Here is an 18,855-nt window from a genome sequence, read left to right as displayed (position 1 = left end):
AGTGAAGCTAAATCAGGACCCTATTATGAAGGGTCCCTTCAATGATACCTTTGAGTACAAAGGCTTTCCAACTGTCTTCCTCTGTCTCTAATTCATTTTTAGCAGGACCTCTACCCTCAGTGCTTCCTCCCCTCTACATATCTGGTCAATTATATGACCTGGTGTTCTTCTCCTGATGGAGAGACACACCTGGGAAGAACTGGGATGTCTTTTACACTTTTGTTAACGATGTGTCCTACCCTGTTTTCTCCAAAGCCAAAGCCTGCTTCTTTAGGAATATTTTTACTCTCTCTCAGAACAAAACTTCCCATTCTAAGCCATTTGACAACTTGATGTGATAGCTAGAGTTGGTCATGCAATTTCAGGTGAGAGGAGCTGGGATATTGGACCAAGGTGGGTGTGGTGGGGTGGGGGCAGTCAGTCTAAGGTCCTTGGAGAGGCAGAGAAGCAGTAACAGACCAACAAAAAGTTGAGATAAAAAATTCAAGCAATTGATAAAGATGAGTCAGAACTAGTTCAATGGCAAGGGAGCAGGAAAGTACATGTGGTATATGTAGCTGGAGATGTGGTGTACCAGGCAAGCACTTGGAAGGTTGACAGATTATACGGTTTGCATGTTATATTTAATAAAGGAAAGAGCAAAGGCCTTAATGCCAGATTTACATAATTCATCCATGTTACTAATATGAGGCAAAGCAGGTACTGTCCCAGTGGAAGTGTAATAAATAATGTTAAACTACATTATTCTTCCTCAGGCTACTTATTCTAATTTTTCTTTGGTACATTTACCCCAATAAATGTGGGGAAAAAAGGTTGAACTTCCTATAAGCTCAGAAATTTTTTATACTTTATAAAACTAGACTGATAAAATAACTTATTGAGATATGGTTAAAATAAGCTTCCCAGGCCCAGTACTTGACTAGATTTTGGACTGTGTTTACACCGTATGTGGATGAATATTTTTCAAGGAAATTTGTACTTGTCCTTCCAGCAAGTTTAATGCATACTAGGTTTCTCTTTCTGATGAAATAATGTTTCATTATCTTGGTGGATTTTGTTTAAAATACTGAATTGAGTTTTTCCTAACTAGTGATTTAAAATATGATTTAAATTTGTTAAATTGCCATAGAGTCTGTTTAAATTCAGCTGGATATTTATTGGGGGTTTAAACTACCCAGATGGTTATATTAATAAAGGAATTTTTCACAATGTCATGAATACATTTGGGCTTTTCTCCCCCATAGGTTTGGATATTCAATTATTCATTTTCCAAAATTTCATAAAATACATTTTAATTAAGAAGTAGTGGGGTGCCGGGGGGCTCAGTCACCTAGGTGTTTGACTCTTGATTTCTGGCTCAGGTCACGATCCCAGGGTTGTGAGACTGCGCCCTGTTGGGCTCCATGCTCCATGCTTGAGGTTCTCTCTCTCCTTCTCCCTCTTCTCTCCCCACCACACACACACACGCACGCACGGAAGTAGCTCTCAGTTTAAGTTAGTATTTATTGAGAACCAATTAGCAGCTTAGGCGGGTGTCTTGGGTGGGCATATTTTCTGCCTTTGAGGAGCTATTTTTTTTCTTGGGAGAAAAGACACATAATTAAGACAGAGAATAGTTCTGCACACTATAAAAATAAGGGCTGGATTGTATGATTCAGACCAATTGTTCTTAAATCTGCCTTTCTGTCAGAATCAGCAGGAAAGGTTTTTAAAAATACAAAATCTGGAGACAGTCTTTGAGACGTTGGTCTACTGTCTTCCTGGTGTTGGCCTCACTGAAATAAATACCTTTCTTGTTCCACACCACATACACACACACACACACACACACACACACACACACACACCCCAGAAACAAAAAAACAAAGACAAAGTCTAAACCTCCACTCCCAGAGATTCTGACTCAGTGGGTCTTTTCTAATTGGCCCTGCTCTGATGATAACGTTATAGGTTATTCAGTGTAAGATGCCTCGTGCCAGAATAATGTAGGAGAGGTAGCTATTACTATGGATAGACTTCTTAAAGTAGGTTAAACATTTTATAACTTATTTTTTATTGGGTTCAGGCCTTAATCACCAGTCATATAAAGTCAAGTAGGTTCTGATGTCTCTGCAGATATTTTGTTGTACTTATCTAACTATGGTACGGACCAGTAAGTATTTTTAATTGATAATTGCTATAAATTTTACCTTTTTTTCCCAGGTCTTTTTGAGGTTACATATTTTATAGATACCAGTGTTATTTCTTCCCTCTTCAGAATTTATTCTGTGAACACAGAGTACCCCTTTTGTAAAATAGCTGATATTAGGGTACCTAGGTGACTCAGTCTGTTAAGCATCTGCCTTCAGCTCTGGTCATAATCCTGGAGTCTGGGGTCAAATTCTGTAGGGAGCCTGCTTCTCCCCATGCCTCTGCCTCTCTCTCTCTCTGTCTTTCTGGAATAAATAAAATCTTTTTTAAAAGTAGCTGATGTTAGGCATAGTGAACAACTGTCACAGCTTAAGAAACAAAGCAAACAACAACAACAAAATTTCTTTGGTCCTCATTCCTCATTAGGTATTAAAATCTCATCTCTTGCTTTGCAGTGAACTTTCTTGAAAGAACAGTCTGCATTATAGTTACAAGTGTGACCTCTGAAGCCTAATTCCGGGGGTTCATCTCTAGACTCTGCTTGGCTGTGCCTTGCTAAGAGCGTAGTCTCAATAGATAGCATCTTTATTAGGATTATCTTACTTTGATTCAACCCTCCTCTCTTAAAACTTTCTTTTCCTTATTTCTGTAATGAAACCTAGTCTTTCTCAGTCTCCTATACTAGCTCCTCTTCTTCTGCCAATCCCTTAAATGGGTGTTTACCTCTTCATTTCACTTCTGTTTTTATGCCAATTCTCTCTGGGTGACACAGTCTTCTTCTGTGTCTCCACTTCCTGCGCTGTAATGATTCCCGGATGATACCCAGCACGGATCTCCCTCCTAGCTCCTGTTCAGCACTGTCCTGTTGAAGTATACTGCAAGCCACATATAAAATCTTCAATATTCTAGTAGCCACATTTAAAAAACAAAAATAAATAGATGAAGTTTAAAAACCTATTTTATTTAACAGGGAATATATAAAATAGTAAACATTTCAATATAATATAGTCAATATAAAATTATTAATGAGAAAATTTTCATAATTTTTTGTACAAAGTATTCCAAATCTGGTATGAATTTTACACCTAGAGTACATCTTACATATTGGAATATTTTGTATTGAGATTCTGTAAAATTTAGAGTTAAAAATTAGATTCACATACCCAGTTGTTCCATATCTACTTACAGGTTTTCCAATAACTGAACCAAACAGCAAAAAATTATTTTCCTTTGGGGTGCCTGGGTGGCTCAGTGGGTCAAAGCCTCTGCTTTCAGCTTGGGTGATGATCCCAGGTTCTGGGATCAAGCCCTACATCAGGCTTTCTGCTCAGCATGGAGCCTGCTTCCTCCTCTCTCTGCCTGCCTCTCTGCCTGCTTGTGATCTCTGTCTGTCAAATAAATAAAGAAAATCTTTAAAAAATTATTTTTCTTGGAGCGCCTGGGTGGCTCAGTGGGTTAAGCTTCTGCCTTCGGCCCAGGTCATGATCCCAGGGTCCTGGGATCGAGCCCCACGTCGGGCTCTCTCCTTGGCGGGGAGCCTGCTTCTCCCTCTCTCTCTACCTGCCTCTCTGCCTACTTGTGACCTCTCTGTCTCTCTCTGTCAAATAAACAAATAAAATCTTTAAAAAAAATTATTTTTCCTTAATACTCATATCCACCTTGACAAAATGAGTACATATTTTTAGAAGAGATGACTTAACTTCAATATGAAGGCCTATCAGTTTCAAAACTATATTTGACCAAGTAAATCTATTTACTCTTATGTCAACCTAGCATTAGATATTACCTAAATCAAAAACCTACTCCAAGATTATCACATCAACACATTTTAAAATATTTTTGGAGTCTTTTTGCAGACAATTAAAAAATGCTGTCAATTGCAGTTAAAATCTTCTGCTTATTGATTCATGTTAAGGCAATGTATAAAATCATTGCTGATTTGTATTTTAGAGATTTTACTTTCAGTATGAGTTCTCCTACTTTTCCAACCACTTTGCAAATAAACTCTTGCCTTTCTTGAAGCTCCAAATTCAGCTCATTCGTTTGCACCGTGATACTGGTCAGGCAACATACATCATTGTGCCATGTTTTTGTCATTGATTATTAGTTAATGAGCAATTATTCCTCTTGTTTCAAGAACACATCAAATTAGAGTTAGCAGTTCAGTCAATCTTCATAAAACTCTTCTGTGATGTAACCAATAAGCGTTAGCACAAAACACGAGATCATTCCATTTTTCTTCCGGTTGTATCCATGACACTTACCATAGAGTCTGTTTCAAAAAACCAAACACAGGCATTTTCAATATGTATAATATATTGGTATGAAGCAATAAGACAAAGATCAGCCTATAGTTTTAAAACTCTGTTAAGTCTGGATTTTTCAGCTAACATAGCTGAAGTACTCCATCATTGTGTGATAGAAACTAATTTTTTTCATATCTGACTGAAATTCTTCCTAAACTGATGTAAGAGATTTAAAAATGTTTGTGTCATAAGTTCTAATTTTTAGATAGTGAATTGCCAACATTTCTTCATAGACTCAGTAGTTCTTCGAGAAAAAAAAAAATAACCAAAGTATTAATTGGGCCGTGTCCCTTATTTGCAAAGCGTCTTTTCTTAAAATGAATATATTTAACACCCACTCCTTTGCTCATAAGTGCTCAGAAAATCATCAGGCTCGCATGGTTAAGTCCAAATTCCCCAGCATTCACTTCTATGGTCTTGTCCCCTGCATCTTCCCAGTATCACCTTTTTTACTCTTTCCTCTTAAACTTTCATCCAGTCACACTGAAATTGTTGTGGTTCCCCTCAAAGCCATTCTCTCTCTCTCTCTCTCTCTCTGAAGACTTATTTATTGTTGAGAGGGAAAAAGCAATGTGGGGGCAGTGAGGAGGGGAGGGAGAGAGAAATTCAAGTAGACGCCCTGCTGAACACAAGAGCCCAAGTTCAGAGGAACCATGATATCATGACCCGAGCCCAAACCAAGAGTCGGACACAACAAACTGCACCACCCAGGCGACGCTCTCTTTTGCTTCTCTATGCCATTTCCTTTTATTCCAGAAAGAAGCCCCTCTCTGCTCCCCTTACTACCACCTCTCTTCCTTCTGCTCATCTTCCAAAACTCAGCAGAGGGGAAGCCTGGGTAGCTCAGTTGGTTGATCGTCTGCCTTCCACTCAGGTTATGATCACAGAGCTCGAGTTCCGAGTAGTGCTCCCCATTCAGGGGGGGGAGTCTGCTTCTCTCTCTGGCTCTGGCTCTGGCTCAAAAAAAGAAATAAAACTATTAAAAAAAAATCCTTCAGCAGAGAAATCATCTTCTCAGGAAAACGTCTTCTGACAACCGTCTTCTCTTCAGTCTGGAATTAGTATGCCTTCCTTGTCGTCTATTGCCCCCAGCCTCCTCCAGACACACTGCCATAGCCCTTACTACACTACACTCTAGCTACCAGATGGGAAGCTCTTTTGAGAGCAGAGGGGGTCTTTTATCTATTTCCCTAACACCCAGAACAGCCCCGACAGATACTGGATGCTCGGAAAGAGTTTTGGCATATCCATTAAATTAACTATCACATCGCATTGATACTGTGTTTTTCAAGGGATACCTGACTGAGCTTATGTAATAAACAACTATCCTGAGCGTAAGGGGTGCTACTCTTCAGTGTAGGAGTAATGCATTACTTTTAAATGGAATAAAGAGTGAGTTGGATGCTTTACTTATAGGCCTTTATTGACATTTTTTTCTTACTCCTCTCAAAAAGTTTCAACCATTTAATTTGTATAGTATGGCCTAAGTTTTGTCATTGTATTTGATTATTACTAGATTTTGCTTTCATTGCTAATCAATCATCTTTCCCTTTTTCTCTCTTGGTCCAGCTCCAACAGAAGCCACGATGCACCCACATCTAGGTAAGTGGTCAGACCCTGAGGTCACTAATGTTGGTACTAGATATGCATGTTTCACTCCTCTATGTGGCCAGATGATACAGAGGTGAGGAAACTTCCTGCCCTCTCTGATTTTCTCTGATCGTTCACTGGCATCAGTCTTGGGTTCAGATTATGCTTGAAACGGGACCTCACCATGGCAGCGGTCATGCTGCCCAGCTGGGGCTAATGGAGGGACTTTTGAACCTGTTAGTACGTTCAGCCTCAGGATCCTATTGACTGTGACCTTTTCATCCTGTATTCTATGCTAAATGTTCCCCAGAGCTCCTGCCCATCACAAATAGGAGACTTGGGCATAGTGGTCAGGAGGGTGTGGAGGGATGGAGATCATTTCAGACTTCAGATCATCATTTCATTTCAGAGTTCAGGCCAGTGCTGGGTTGCAAAAAGAGAAGGAGTTTGGTCATTTCTTTTAAAATTCAAATGAGGCTGTTTAAATAGCTGTAAGCTTTATTTTAAGGCACCACGTGAAGTTCCCATCTCTCATTTTTCTCATGTTCTTTGCCTACGGCCATGCGAGGCAATGTTATATAGCAGTTAAGGGGATAGTTTCTGGAGCTGCTACCTCGGCTCATCTCACCTTCCCACTTGCTAGCCACGTACACAAAGTAAGTTACTTAGCCTTTCTAGGCCTCAGTTTCCTCATCTGTAGAGTGGAAGTCATAATAATACCTACCTCCGAGGGTTATCCTGAGGCTGAAATGAATTCCTTTGTGTAAAGTGCGCAATGACATAACAGTGTTTGGAAAGCAGTGAACACGTGAACAAGAACCATTGAGGCTTACCCACACCTTTGTCAAACATTCTCTAGAAAACAAGTGATCTCTAAGAGTTAAGAGTTTCTCATCTGTGTTGGTGAAGATTTATTTTAAAAGCCATTTCCTACGCTACATATGTCATAAGAATGAAGAATAAGTCATCCCAGCTGGCTCCCGCCTTTTCCGATGTCTCTCGCGCTGGGACTTGGAGATGGGTCAGTTATTTGGCTCTCGGGCTTTTCCTTTCAACATACAAACCCAATTAATTTATTTTTCTCTTTGGAGAATCTGCCTCGAGAAGCTTGACTTTCATGTAATACTACGACTTGGGGCCCTTCTTCTTTGGCAGACGAATGCCAGCGCTTAGAAGCCTGCCTTCTGGCAGCCCAGGCAGGCTGGTGACCCGCCGTGGCCCAGCCCAGTCTCGGCCAGCTTAGGTGTCCGGGAGAGCTGGACCCTGCAGGCAATTCAGGCCCCGCATCCGAAGGCTCAGAGGAATCATTAAATCACTCCCATGCACAGAACACATCACAGCGTTCTCTCCAGCGGAAATCCATAGTCTCCCTGTTGTCCTGCCTAAGGCTTCGAGTCTGAGCAGCCATTGCTCTGAATACGTGCTGATTCGCTGATTGCTCAGACGTCGTTATGGGCTCACCTGCTGGCGTACCTGGAATCAAGAGAGCGAGGGTGGCCATGGGTGGCCGTGTCACCAAAGAGAATCTGGAAGTATGCTTCCTGATAGTTGGAGGTTACTTTAATTACCCAGTGAGTTAAAAAATTATTTTCAAGTGAGCCCCCCCCAAAATAATATATATATAATAAAATATATATGATAAAATATATTTTATAAAATATAAATAAAAATATAAAATTGATAATAAATTTTTTTGTTACTTTTTTTGGTTAATCATATCCTATGATTTTAATTTCTTCCAAAAAGTGTGTATAAACTCGTTCAAACAAAATTATACAGGCCTGGAGAATTTATATTAGCCAAAACAACTTCCCAAGCAGATCATGGGAATTGGATGAGAGAGGGTTTTTAAGCACTAAATTCATTTTTTACAACTTGAATAGAGCTAGTGGTAGTTTCTCACACAGTCTTAAAAATGAGGTGTGACTTTTTTTTTTAACTTGTCCGCCTTCTATTCAGTGGAAAAAGCACATATTCTACATTTTCTGAAGATAGTTTTTACCCTTAGAATGGCTCAAGTTGTTCTAAAGCTGGAAAATGGGTACTTAATACCAGTTCAAGTGTAACGATGGCATGCTTTAAACTGTGGTTGGTTCCCTGGTATTCCTTCTGACTTTTAACATGACTTTACTTGGGACTTTCATCGACTCATGTAGATCATTTCTCCAATGCAGCTCTGGGGGAAGAAATGTTAACAATTTGCAACACATTAAATTAAAAAATGAGTGACTATAGAGAATGAGAGAAAACAAGTCAGGGACAGAGGGATAGTAGGAAATAGAAGAGGAAATGGGTAAAATACCAAACATATTAGCCAAGTGAACAGCCAGAATGTTCCATCTCCTTCTGCACTGTAAAGTGAGTTAACACTGAATCTTTTCTGAGCATATAGAGCTACCAGAGGCAAGTCTTGCTTGACCTCTCTTTGTAGGTTAGTACTGACCTTGGCCTTCTTCCCTCGTCTAGTGGGTGACAAGTTGGTAGAATTTCTCTTTGGGAACTCTGGTTTCCAGACTTCTGTGTGTCTAAACTGCAGAGCCTTTACCCTTTTCCCTTCATAGTTTAGGGGCAAAACAAATATCATCAACCACTCATTTAAAATTCAGCTTTAATTTAAAATATTGTTATTCCTTGTAAAGGCAGCATATTGACCCTTTCAAGTAGCTGAATCTATTGTTTAGTGTAATTTTTTTCTAAGTATTTTATTTTTCTTTTAGCTGAAGTACATAGTGACAGCATTATCCTACGAGATGACTTTGACTCCTACCGCCAACTAGAGTTGAATCCAAATATATGGTAAGTTACAGGAATGTGTCTCACTTCAGTGAGTTTTTTCAATGCCAAGAAAACATGATGCTGACTGCTTCCTTCGAGCAGTTCATAACATTAAGTTGCATGTTAGCAAAAAGGGATCAGTGAGAGTTGTGAGTTGTTCAACTAGGAAGCAGAGCTGTGTAGACTGCATGGTGTCTATTTCATGACTTCTTTAAGAGCTGAGTGTAGGTGCCACCTCAAAGCCATGTGTATGGTTAGATTTTTTTTTTCAGTTGTACAAGTTCTTTATGTAGAAAAAATTATGCTTTAGTGTGTCTAACAATTGTGTTTATGCTGAGCAAAAGAAGGGAAGTGGTATGTCTGAAATGACAGGTGATTTGAGTCATACAAATAACTTCTAAGTTTTTTGACCACCTCATTCTTTATACTCCATTGTCTCCTTCGAAGGCAGCTTAGATGTAACTCTGTGGGATATTTGAGGACAAAGAAATAATGAACCAAAATCATTCATTAAAAACTTGTTGAATACGTAAATGGATGCATGAATTTGTTGGCAATTTGTTGTACTTTTGCTGACTAGAGAAATAGGTCTGTCAACCTAGAGCTATAATCAATCTGTGTAATTTCTGGGAATGTCTGAATGTGGATTTTCTATGACACTAAATGTTTTTGTATACACAATCAAAATAAATTTGAATCTCTAATGTGAACTTTCGAGTTACAGCCAAAATCCAAAGAAAGAAAGTGAAAAATACTGATTCAAATTGTATATGCGATGCTATTGCAACATCATTTACAATAGACAAGATATGGAAGTAACCTAAATGTCTATTGATTGGTGAATGGATAAGGAAGGGGTGTGTGTGTGTGTGTGTGTGTGAGAGAGAGAGAGAGAGAGAGACAGTGAGTGATGGAATATTACACAGCCACAACAAAGGATGAGATCTGGTCATTTGCAACAACCTGGATGGACCTAGGAGGTATTATGATAATGGAAATAAGTCAGACTGAGAAAGATAAATACTATATGATTTCACATATATGTGGAATCTCAGAAACAAAACAAATGAACAAACAAATCATAAACAAAAATCAGAATCAAACCTATAAATACGGAGAACACTGATGGGTGCCAGAGGGAAGGGGGGATGGGCAAAATGGTGGAGGAGAGTGGGAGATACAGGCTTCTAGCTACGGAATGGGAATAAAATTCCTTCTAGCATAGGGAATATAGTCATTGATATTGTGGTAGCATTGTATGGTGACAGGTGGTAGCTAGCTATGCTTGAGCTATGCGTGAATATATAGAAGCTGAATCACTATGTTGTGCACCTGAAATGAATATAACATTATGTGTCTACTATACTCAAATTTAAAAACTTTAAAAAGACTAGAATTCCATCCTCAAATGTCAGCACGTAATATTCATGTCTGTATTTCTTTATTTGTACTGTCCAACAAATATTAAGCAATAATCTTTTTATTGATACAATAAATTTAGAAGACATATACTTCCTCTTCTCAAGTAGCTTACAGTTTAGTAGAAGATATACTAAGAACATATTTTTAAAAACCATATGATCCAGGATAGAAATTCTTTAAGTATAATAGAGGGGTACAAATAGCATAGGTACTGTAGTTCCAAAAAAAGAGAAAGATGACTCTGGTGGGATTTTCTTGGAGAAAGTAACCCTTGACCTGAGCATTGAAGATGATATATAGAGAGGGCTTGTGCTTCAATACTAGATGGAGGAATGTCTTCTGTCCTTTTTTTTCTTCTTCTGTCTTCTAGAATGATCTAGGTACTATATAATAAAAATCAGACTGGACAGAGTCATAAAGTCTCATAATTTATCTGCCATTTAAGAAATAATTTATCAATAAAATTTCACTTCCCTGTGAACATATCCTAAATATAAGTTTCTTAAAATAAATTGAAAATCTTTATTAAGAAAAGGCCAGTGAAACTTTCTAAGCACTGCTTGTACCCAGGAAAAGTTCTTCCTCTCCCTGACATTTGGGTTTTTTATATTCCATTAATATAGATGTTATCAGATGATTTGTTTCTTTCAAGGCAAGTTCATTTCTGTCAAGCTAATTCATTGTCTTCACCAAATTTTCTTGACAGATACAAAATGTGACTTTTATGTGGTTCAAATTCTTTTGTTTTTGAAATCAATAAAACATGATTGATTTTGCTTCACCCATTTTCATGACTAATCTGATATATGCTTCCTTGACCGAAGTTATGGATTTTGTGTCCCCTTCACTTAAGCTATGGTTTATCCCACTTAAAAAAAAAATTGTTAACTTTAAAAAGCCACGTACTTCTGTTTTCTATCAAATATACTTAGAGTAATTTTACTTTAACCCTTACTGCTCACAATCTCCTTCACGTAGTCCCTTTAAAAAGTCCCTTTAAAAAACAAAACAAAACAAAACAAAACAAACAAAAACACTACCCCCTATGAACCTCTCATCATTTGAGAGACGACTTTGTTGAGCAAAAAGGTGGCAGAGGTTTTGATGTCAGGCGTGTCTCCTCTGATTCTTGAGCTCGCCATGGGCCAGCTGGGTACCTTGAGAAAAGTGACAAGGCTCCTTTACCGCACTGAGCCTGTTTCCTGGTCAGTAAAAGTGAGATAAATACGGTTTTTACAGCTTCATTCTAGTTTGATGAGACCTTTGGCTGCAAAGGTCTGGCGTCAAGCCTGGTATCGCAGGTGCTCAGAACATGTTGTTCCTTCCCCTCTTCGCTTCTCTCTCTCTTCTCTCTTTCCCTCTTTCTCTTTCTTTCTCCCTTACCTGCTCTGCTCTCTTCCCCTGCTTTCCTTCCTCTCTCCTTTTCTCGCTCCTTCTCTTTGTTTCTTCCTTTCTTCCTCCTGGGCTGATTTGTGCAATGTTCTCCTTGCCTCCTCTAAGCCCACATGAGACCCCAAGTCATTATTAGCTTAAAAATTGTCAGGGTGCCTGGGTGGCTCAGTCGGTTAAGCTGCCGCCTTTGGCTTAGGTCATGATCCCAGGGTCCTGGGATTGAGCCCCACGTCTGGCTCTCTGCTTAGCAGGGAGCCTGCTTCTCTTTCTCCGTCTGCCTGCTGCTCCCCTGGCTGTGCTCGCACTCTCTCTCTCTCTCTCTCTCTCTCTGAAAAATAAATAAATAAAAATCTTTAAAAAAAAATTTCTCAACCAATTTATTTAAATGAGTCCTCAAGTCTTCCCTCACTACATTTGGATGAAAAACAGACATCAGAGTAAATGCATCTGTATTATATAACATATGGTCATATGTTTGTGAAAATAGAGTAGAATCACAGAGAAGGAGAAAAAAGATGATAGGCACTGTCTCAGAATCCTTAAAAATAGATGTAAACTCCCTAAAGTCAGAAACCAGCAGCCAATAAAATCAGACATCCCAGTCAAATTTTTCAAGTAACGTAAGGAAGCCCTACTTTTTTGGATTTCTATGGGCAGTTTTGACTCTCCTGAAATCCCTTTTCTAAGAATGTGTACTGGCATATGAGTTTTGTTCTCCGTGATCTTGTCTTTGATTCTCTTCCCCGACCCCGCAGAATTAGAAATCACTGGGCAACTTGGACAATGTGGGAAGGAGAAAACCTTGCTGCCCAGTCTGGAACTCTGTGCCTCTGTGCCTCCTACCACATAGAGCAGAGGGTCTGGGGCACGGCCGCTGGCCAAATTCCTGTGACTAAGTACATCACCGGGGAATTTGCCACAAGAGAAAAACGTACTGCTTTTATAACCATGTTTCTGCCCCAGGGTTTAAAAATCATCATATGCATTATTTAATTTGTAATTTTTAAGGACAAGCTAAAGAATAAATTAAGAAACTGAAGTCACGTCTGCGCAGTGAGGGAGAGGTAGAGCCGTTCAAAAATTAATCTCTCACAACTTATTTGCTTCCATTAATGTCATCTAATAAAATCAATTTTTTTCACTCCATTACATGTAATTTTTGACAGCCAAGTTTATTATCTCATGTACAAAACACTGTACATAGAAAACAAGGACCATAAAACAACATGACTATTATTATGAATGAACGTAACAGCCCAGTTACTATTCCAAGTGTCTGGCTGCAGTTGGAATAGAGCCAAGAAACTTTTTTTCCATCAATTCAATGTTGAATGCTTTATATATTTAGTTTAAATATTAGATTTCATTAAAAAATAATAAATTTACTTGGCAAAAAGTCCAATCACGTTTTTAAAAAGTAAATAATAAAAATAAGCCTTCCTCCCACACAGCACCTATATTGCCTTCCTCCAGGGGCAACAACTGTTAGCCGTTTCCGCCAGTCCTTCCAGAAATTGTTTGTGCTTACACAAGTGCGGCAGTTAGAAATTCTCTCCACAAACTTGGGCATCAGAGAAATGAAACTTTCTTTATTCTTTCATAACCCAACTTAATTTCTTTTTATTGTCCACCTCCTACCAGTGATGAAAACTTAACTTCAGTCACCTTTGGCTAACCCTCTTCCATTTTCCTGATGTTGTAAGAAAGTTCCAGAGGACTTACTGGCTCAAAGGTGGGGGTGGTATGAGGGTGTAGCTCTGGGCTTCTAGTCATCTGTCCTGCTGATACCCATGGCGTCTCCCTGTCTCATTTAGTCTTTGGTGAGTGGTCCACACAGACAGCCTTTGTCCTTGTCCTACTCATTTGTTAAGAGCAGGGCTCTGTGTTGATGCCGGCTTGAGGACCAGTAAACTGCACTGCCGCTCCTGGATCTGGGCCCCCGGGCATCTTGGCGACGCTGTGCTCCGGCGGTACACTGTCACGCAGCTGGTGTCCTTCTACCTCCCCGAAATGCAGAGTGTCTGTCCTTCTGCTCTTTGTTCCCCATTATCTCTGGGGCTCTGCCAGGAAGCGGCTGTCCCCCACCCCTCCCCCCAGGCATTTTTGATTGTTTTGTTTGAATGGGCGATGACATGTGAAGTTACAAAGGGAGAGAACAACAAAGCCCCCTCAGAGGAGTATAGCGGTGGCTCAGGTTTGTTGAGAGTTATGTTTCTTCACTTCTCCGGTGCCCTGATGTCGGACCACATGGAAGTCTACCTCTACACGGCAATGATGACTTCATCCATTCGAATGTGTCCCTGGCCATGAGGGGGCAAGAGCAGTATCAGCACTGCTGACAAGTCTCCAGTATCATTTCAAGTGTGTTACTATGATGGAAGGGATCAGGAGTGTCTCATTCATATCGAAGCCATCACCCAACCTCCAGAAAAAGGGACATGACTGGGTGCCCGAGTGGCTCAGTCATTTAAGCATCTGCCTTCAGCTCAGGTCCTGGGATCGAGCCCCACATCGGGCTCCCTGCTCAGCAGGGCATCTGTTTCTCCCTCTCCCTCTGCTCCCCCACCCCCCACTTGTGCTCTCTCTCTCTCGCTTACTCTCTCTCTCAAATAAATAAATTAAATCCTTTTTTTAAAAAAGGGAAAGTGAGAAGAAAACCCTCATATAGCTACAGTTAGAAGATATGAAGGACCTAAAAATAGGCTTTATCTCATTAACATTTCACTGAAGCATCTACCACTTGTACATTGACTGTACTTCCATAGTTCCTTTCAATAAATTAAACTTTTTCATGTGATATAAACACTACCAGTATTTCATATGAATGGAGCACAAGTTTGGTTTTGTTTTATTAAAAAGAAACATAACTAATTGCCCCAAAATGGGAGCATCCCAGGTACCCATCATCAGAAGAATGGATAAACAGTGACATAACCACACAAGGGAATACTATTCAGCCATAAAAAGGAATGAACTGTTGATAGTTGAAACAGCACAATTTAATCTCAAAAACTTTAGGTTGAATGAAAGAAGCCAGACCCAGAATAGTTCTTTTTTTTTTTTTTAAGATTTCATTTATTTGATCTTACTATGTGATTCGACTGAAATTTAGGATAGGTTAACATTATCTAAAATGCTAGAAATTAGATCAGTGATTGTTTCTAGGGTAAGAGAGAGATTGACTGGTAAGGGCAGGAGGAACTTTCTAGGGGTAACAAATGTGTTGTATATACATATTTTTTAAAATATTATTTCTTTATTTATTTGACAGAGAGAGACACAGCGAGAGAGAGAACACAAGCAGGGGGAGGTGGGAGAGGGAAAAGCAGGCTTCCCACCGAGCAGGGAGCGCAATGTAGGGCTTGATCCCAGGACTCTGGGATCATGACCTGAGCTGAAGGCAGACGCTAAATGACTGAGCCACCTAGGTGCCCTGTTGTATATTTCTTGAGGGGCCTGGGTTACATAGATATGTGTGCACTTGTCAAAGCTTGAGGTCTGTACAGGTCACTCTGTCCAAATGTACCTCAATGAATAAATTCAGCAATAACAAGAAAATGAGAAAAGATAAGAAAGAGGAGACATTATTGGTTCATAACTCGTGGTTATGAAGAGTTCAGAGCAAAAGAAAGTTAAAGGAACTAGAAAGTGAATAATTTGTGAAAAGTGACTTAAGTTTTCTTAGGAAGTGCCTTTATCCTCCAAGCAATTACAAAGTCAAACAGGAATCCTTGTTTTGCTTAACGGATTATCCCTTTAATGCTTGTTTTCGAAGATCACAGAAGGCATTTGGGGCTGTAATATCACTAGGCTCTGATGTTCTAGTGGGAAACGTGGGACTGTTAGGAAACATGATGATAAATGGCAACTTGATGACAACAGATGTTTTCCCTCCAGCACAATAATAATAGCAGAGATGTCCTTTTCAGCAGAGACCAGGGAAGAACAGGAGTCAGTCCTCAGAACAAGCGTCTTCAGCGAGTAGGTCGTGATGCCAAAGGAAGATGAGACATCAGGAGGAAAGATGCAAATGAAGTTTTCTCAGGTCCTCTGGTACATGAAGACCTCTGTCCATGGGTTTAGCATACAGAAAGCCCCTCAGTCTATAGCTAAAGAAGCTAAAGCCATGGGTAACTTTGTGTAAGGTTGCTTGAATCCAGAAGAGACTAGAAGATTTCTGTTTGTATCTGGGATCGATCATACTACAGGACCAGCAAAAGGGAGATCACGTGTCTGCTGCAACTCGTATTGTCTTAAAAATATTAATTTATTGGAGCAGTTATTCTGAAATAGAGCAAAAACATGGTGATTTGGCTGATCACAATTTATTTTGTTTGAAAAGAAGGACTGTCTGAACAAAGACTATAAAAAGACTGAGATCTAAGGATGGGAGGGGGTGAGTTATTCTAGCTGGAGCTCTATTCAGTGACTAAAAGCTTAGCCCATAAGAGAGAACAAGTCAAGCAAGCAGAAAAATTGCTTCCTGGTTCATTGGTATCTGGGAGGCCCACCCCCCAAGAAAAAACAAAAACAGAGAGAGGACCCCCGTTTAGTAGGCAAGTGTGAGAACCACAATGTAAGTGGTTTCCAAGAAATCGGAAAAATAACAAGATAGATTGATGAGTGGTGTCAATGGGAAGGAAACTGGATAAAAGGCCATCCACTTTGCTCAAGGTCCAGGAGGCCCAGGGGCAGGAAGCCTGGAAGACAGGGATGGGTGAAGGGGAGGACTGACCATGGACACCAAGGGCTCTACAGCACTGCTAAAGGATTTCTGGCGGATTTTGTTGGTAATGCTGATCACGTAGAAGACATATGACCTCATAGACTTCTGCGTTACCTAGTGGAACACAGAGTATAAACCTTCCATTTTCTTTCAAGAGCAGGTGACCAAGGGAGATCATAAATAGATGTGAATAGTCAGGCAAAATAAATCTTTTCTCTGAGATAAGACATCTTTGCCGGAATCTCTAATGTATCTATCTATTTGTGAGTTATAAAATTATAATTTGAATTTTTTAGGGTCTCTGGTCCAATGTCCTGATCTTATGGCATCCTGCTCTACTTTTCCTCTCACTTCCTCCCTCTTGACTTCTTCACCTCTTCCCACTCTTTCTGTTTCTTCTCTTTTGTTAATAACTTTTTTCTCTTATTACAAAACTCTCCTCTTCCTTCCTCTCCTGCCTCCTCCCCCTCCTTCCTCTTCTTCTCTTACCATGATGTCATTGCTCTGGGGAAAAGCTTCTTCTACAATAGAAAGGTTAACCAGGAGGTGTCCTACCAATAAAATAAGGTGTGAATCTTGAGGCTTATTATCTCCTTCTTTAATCTCTGTTTTAGATGACAGAAGTAAGAGCTCACTCAATAGAATTAAATGTCAAGTACATTTGAAACAAGGGAGAAAATATTTCTTCGAGCAGCATGTAGTGGAATTCACCATAGTAGGAGGTCAGAATATTGCATGCAGGAGTAGGATATTAGAAGGGTTATTTTCAACCCAAATAGTATTTGTCATTGTACCTGTTAACAAAGAGAGATCAAAATTTAAAACTCCCTAGTGAAATAAAAAGAGCTCTCTTCCTTTCCTCGGTGAGAAGTAATGAGGATGAGCCATAAATGGGGTTTGTCATTTTCACATCGAGGGCATGTGTTAGCTTCTTAAAAAAAAAAAAAAAGGCATGACATCGTTGAAGGTGATATTATTCTCAGTCTTAGAGAGTGAAATTTCCTTGCTGTTTTTCTAAAAATATTCCCCATTTACAAAGAGAAGAGGGTTTTTTAAAAGCTTAATCTTTCACAAGAAAATAGTTATGCCCTTTTCATTTTGAAACATTGTCTCTTTTTTGTAAAATGTGGTCAAAAGTTGAATGTTCTCATTGTTAAGGTTTGAGTGGAAAGTACCAGGAGCTCTGGTGTCTTCAGAAGAAGCCAGTGGACTGTCCAGCTACCAAATGGCCCTCAGGGCCCCCTTTACTCTGGTGGATTCACCATCCCTCATCTGGCCTTGCCTTGCAGACTCACACATCAGAGTCTGTCAGACACGCAATGTGAGCGGTGCCAGAGAGAAAAGTCATGTTATCCTTGGGGTCAAGAGATTTTTCTTTTACTTTTTCCATTTTCAAATACTTATTCTAGTCAGTGCCCATATTAAAATTATTTTAATATCTCCACTTGGAAATGCTGGTAGATACACAATTCTGGCTCGTAGAATGCTGGATTGTTTCTTGGAGGCTGAGTCTCAGGCACTGACTTACTCAGAGGCAATAAATTCTGGAGAGATCATCCGATGTCCTCGATCTTGGGGACAAACGGCATGTATCTCAAATGAGAATTTGATGATAACTGATCGTCAGTGACTTTCCAGGTGATTAACTTGTCTCAGCAGAATGCCTGACTAAAGGCTGAAGTGATTTCACTCTGCTCTAGAAAGAAGAATGAGCCATGTAATTAGACTGCTCTTGAGAAAATAGTGTTTCAATTATTTATTTATTGTTAGGAGGATGATGTCACCACCAACCATTCATAAATCTTCTGTTGTGTGAAGTAGCCCAATTTTCTCATTAATCCTCCTCCTCTTTCCTGTGTCCTTAAAGTCCTGTGTGAGTCACTGCCTTACGTGGGGACCATGTCCTCCAGGGACATTCCACTTCTGCTTCCTCCGTGCCTACAGAATGGGTGGTTGGCGTGTTTTCCAGCCTAATAATTTTTCAATCAGGATTGAAAACATAATTATACCTTCAGAAGTATACGCTCTCCAGCAAAAATGCACATCACATATAATTCTTTATCCCAGACAGACACAGCCACCTAAATAATAAAAAACAAAGATAGAGAATTGACACCAAATAACAAGTTTCAAATTGCCAAGGACCTTGTTACAGTGAAAAACAAAACCTTGGTTCAAAACATTTCTTTTTCTTTTTAAAATTTTTTTCGCATATTGCATGGAGCACTGGGTGTTGCACATAAACAACAAATCTTGGAATGCTACATGAAAAACTAATGTATGATGACTAAGAACACAATAAAAAAATAAAAATAAATTAATTTTTTCTCTTTATTTTTTTCCTTTATGTTTATAGTTTGACCTTAGATGTGTTGGTCAACAAGTACCTGCCTTTATGTTTACTGATCCTTTTATGTTTTCGTTAGTGAAAAACAAGTGTTTAAAAGAGTGAAGAATTATCTAAGGTTGTACATAAGCGAAAGAACATTGAATTTGAAGATGTACTTCAAATTC

The 18,855-nt window shown here is 39.5% G+C and overlaps 1 protein-coding gene across 3 annotated transcripts in view; it reads left to right on the top strand.

Annotated features, from left to right (window-relative positions):
- RELN (reelin) overlaps nt 1-18,855 on the top strand; it is a 496,502-nt gene that overhangs the window by 219,649 nt on the left and 257,998 nt on the right. For all 3 annotated transcript variants that reach the window (XM_059396996.1, XM_059396995.1, XM_059396994.1), the window contains exons 5-6: nt 6,006-6,038; nt 8,744-8,822. In XM_059396996.1, the coding sequence (XP_059252979.1) occupies nt 6,006-6,038; nt 8,744-8,822 (112 nt within the window). The remainder of the gene's footprint in view (nt 1-6,005; nt 6,039-8,743; nt 8,823-18,855) is intronic.

This window comes from Mustela nigripes, chromosome 4, assembly GCF_022355385.1.
Source record: "Mustela nigripes isolate SB6536 chromosome 4, MUSNIG.SB6536, whole genome shotgun sequence".
Classification (NCBI taxonomy): Eukaryota; Metazoa; Chordata; class Mammalia; order Carnivora; family Mustelidae; genus Mustela; species Mustela nigripes.
Note: the sequence above shows the minus strand (reverse complement) of the source record. Positions and strands in the feature narration are given on the sequence as shown.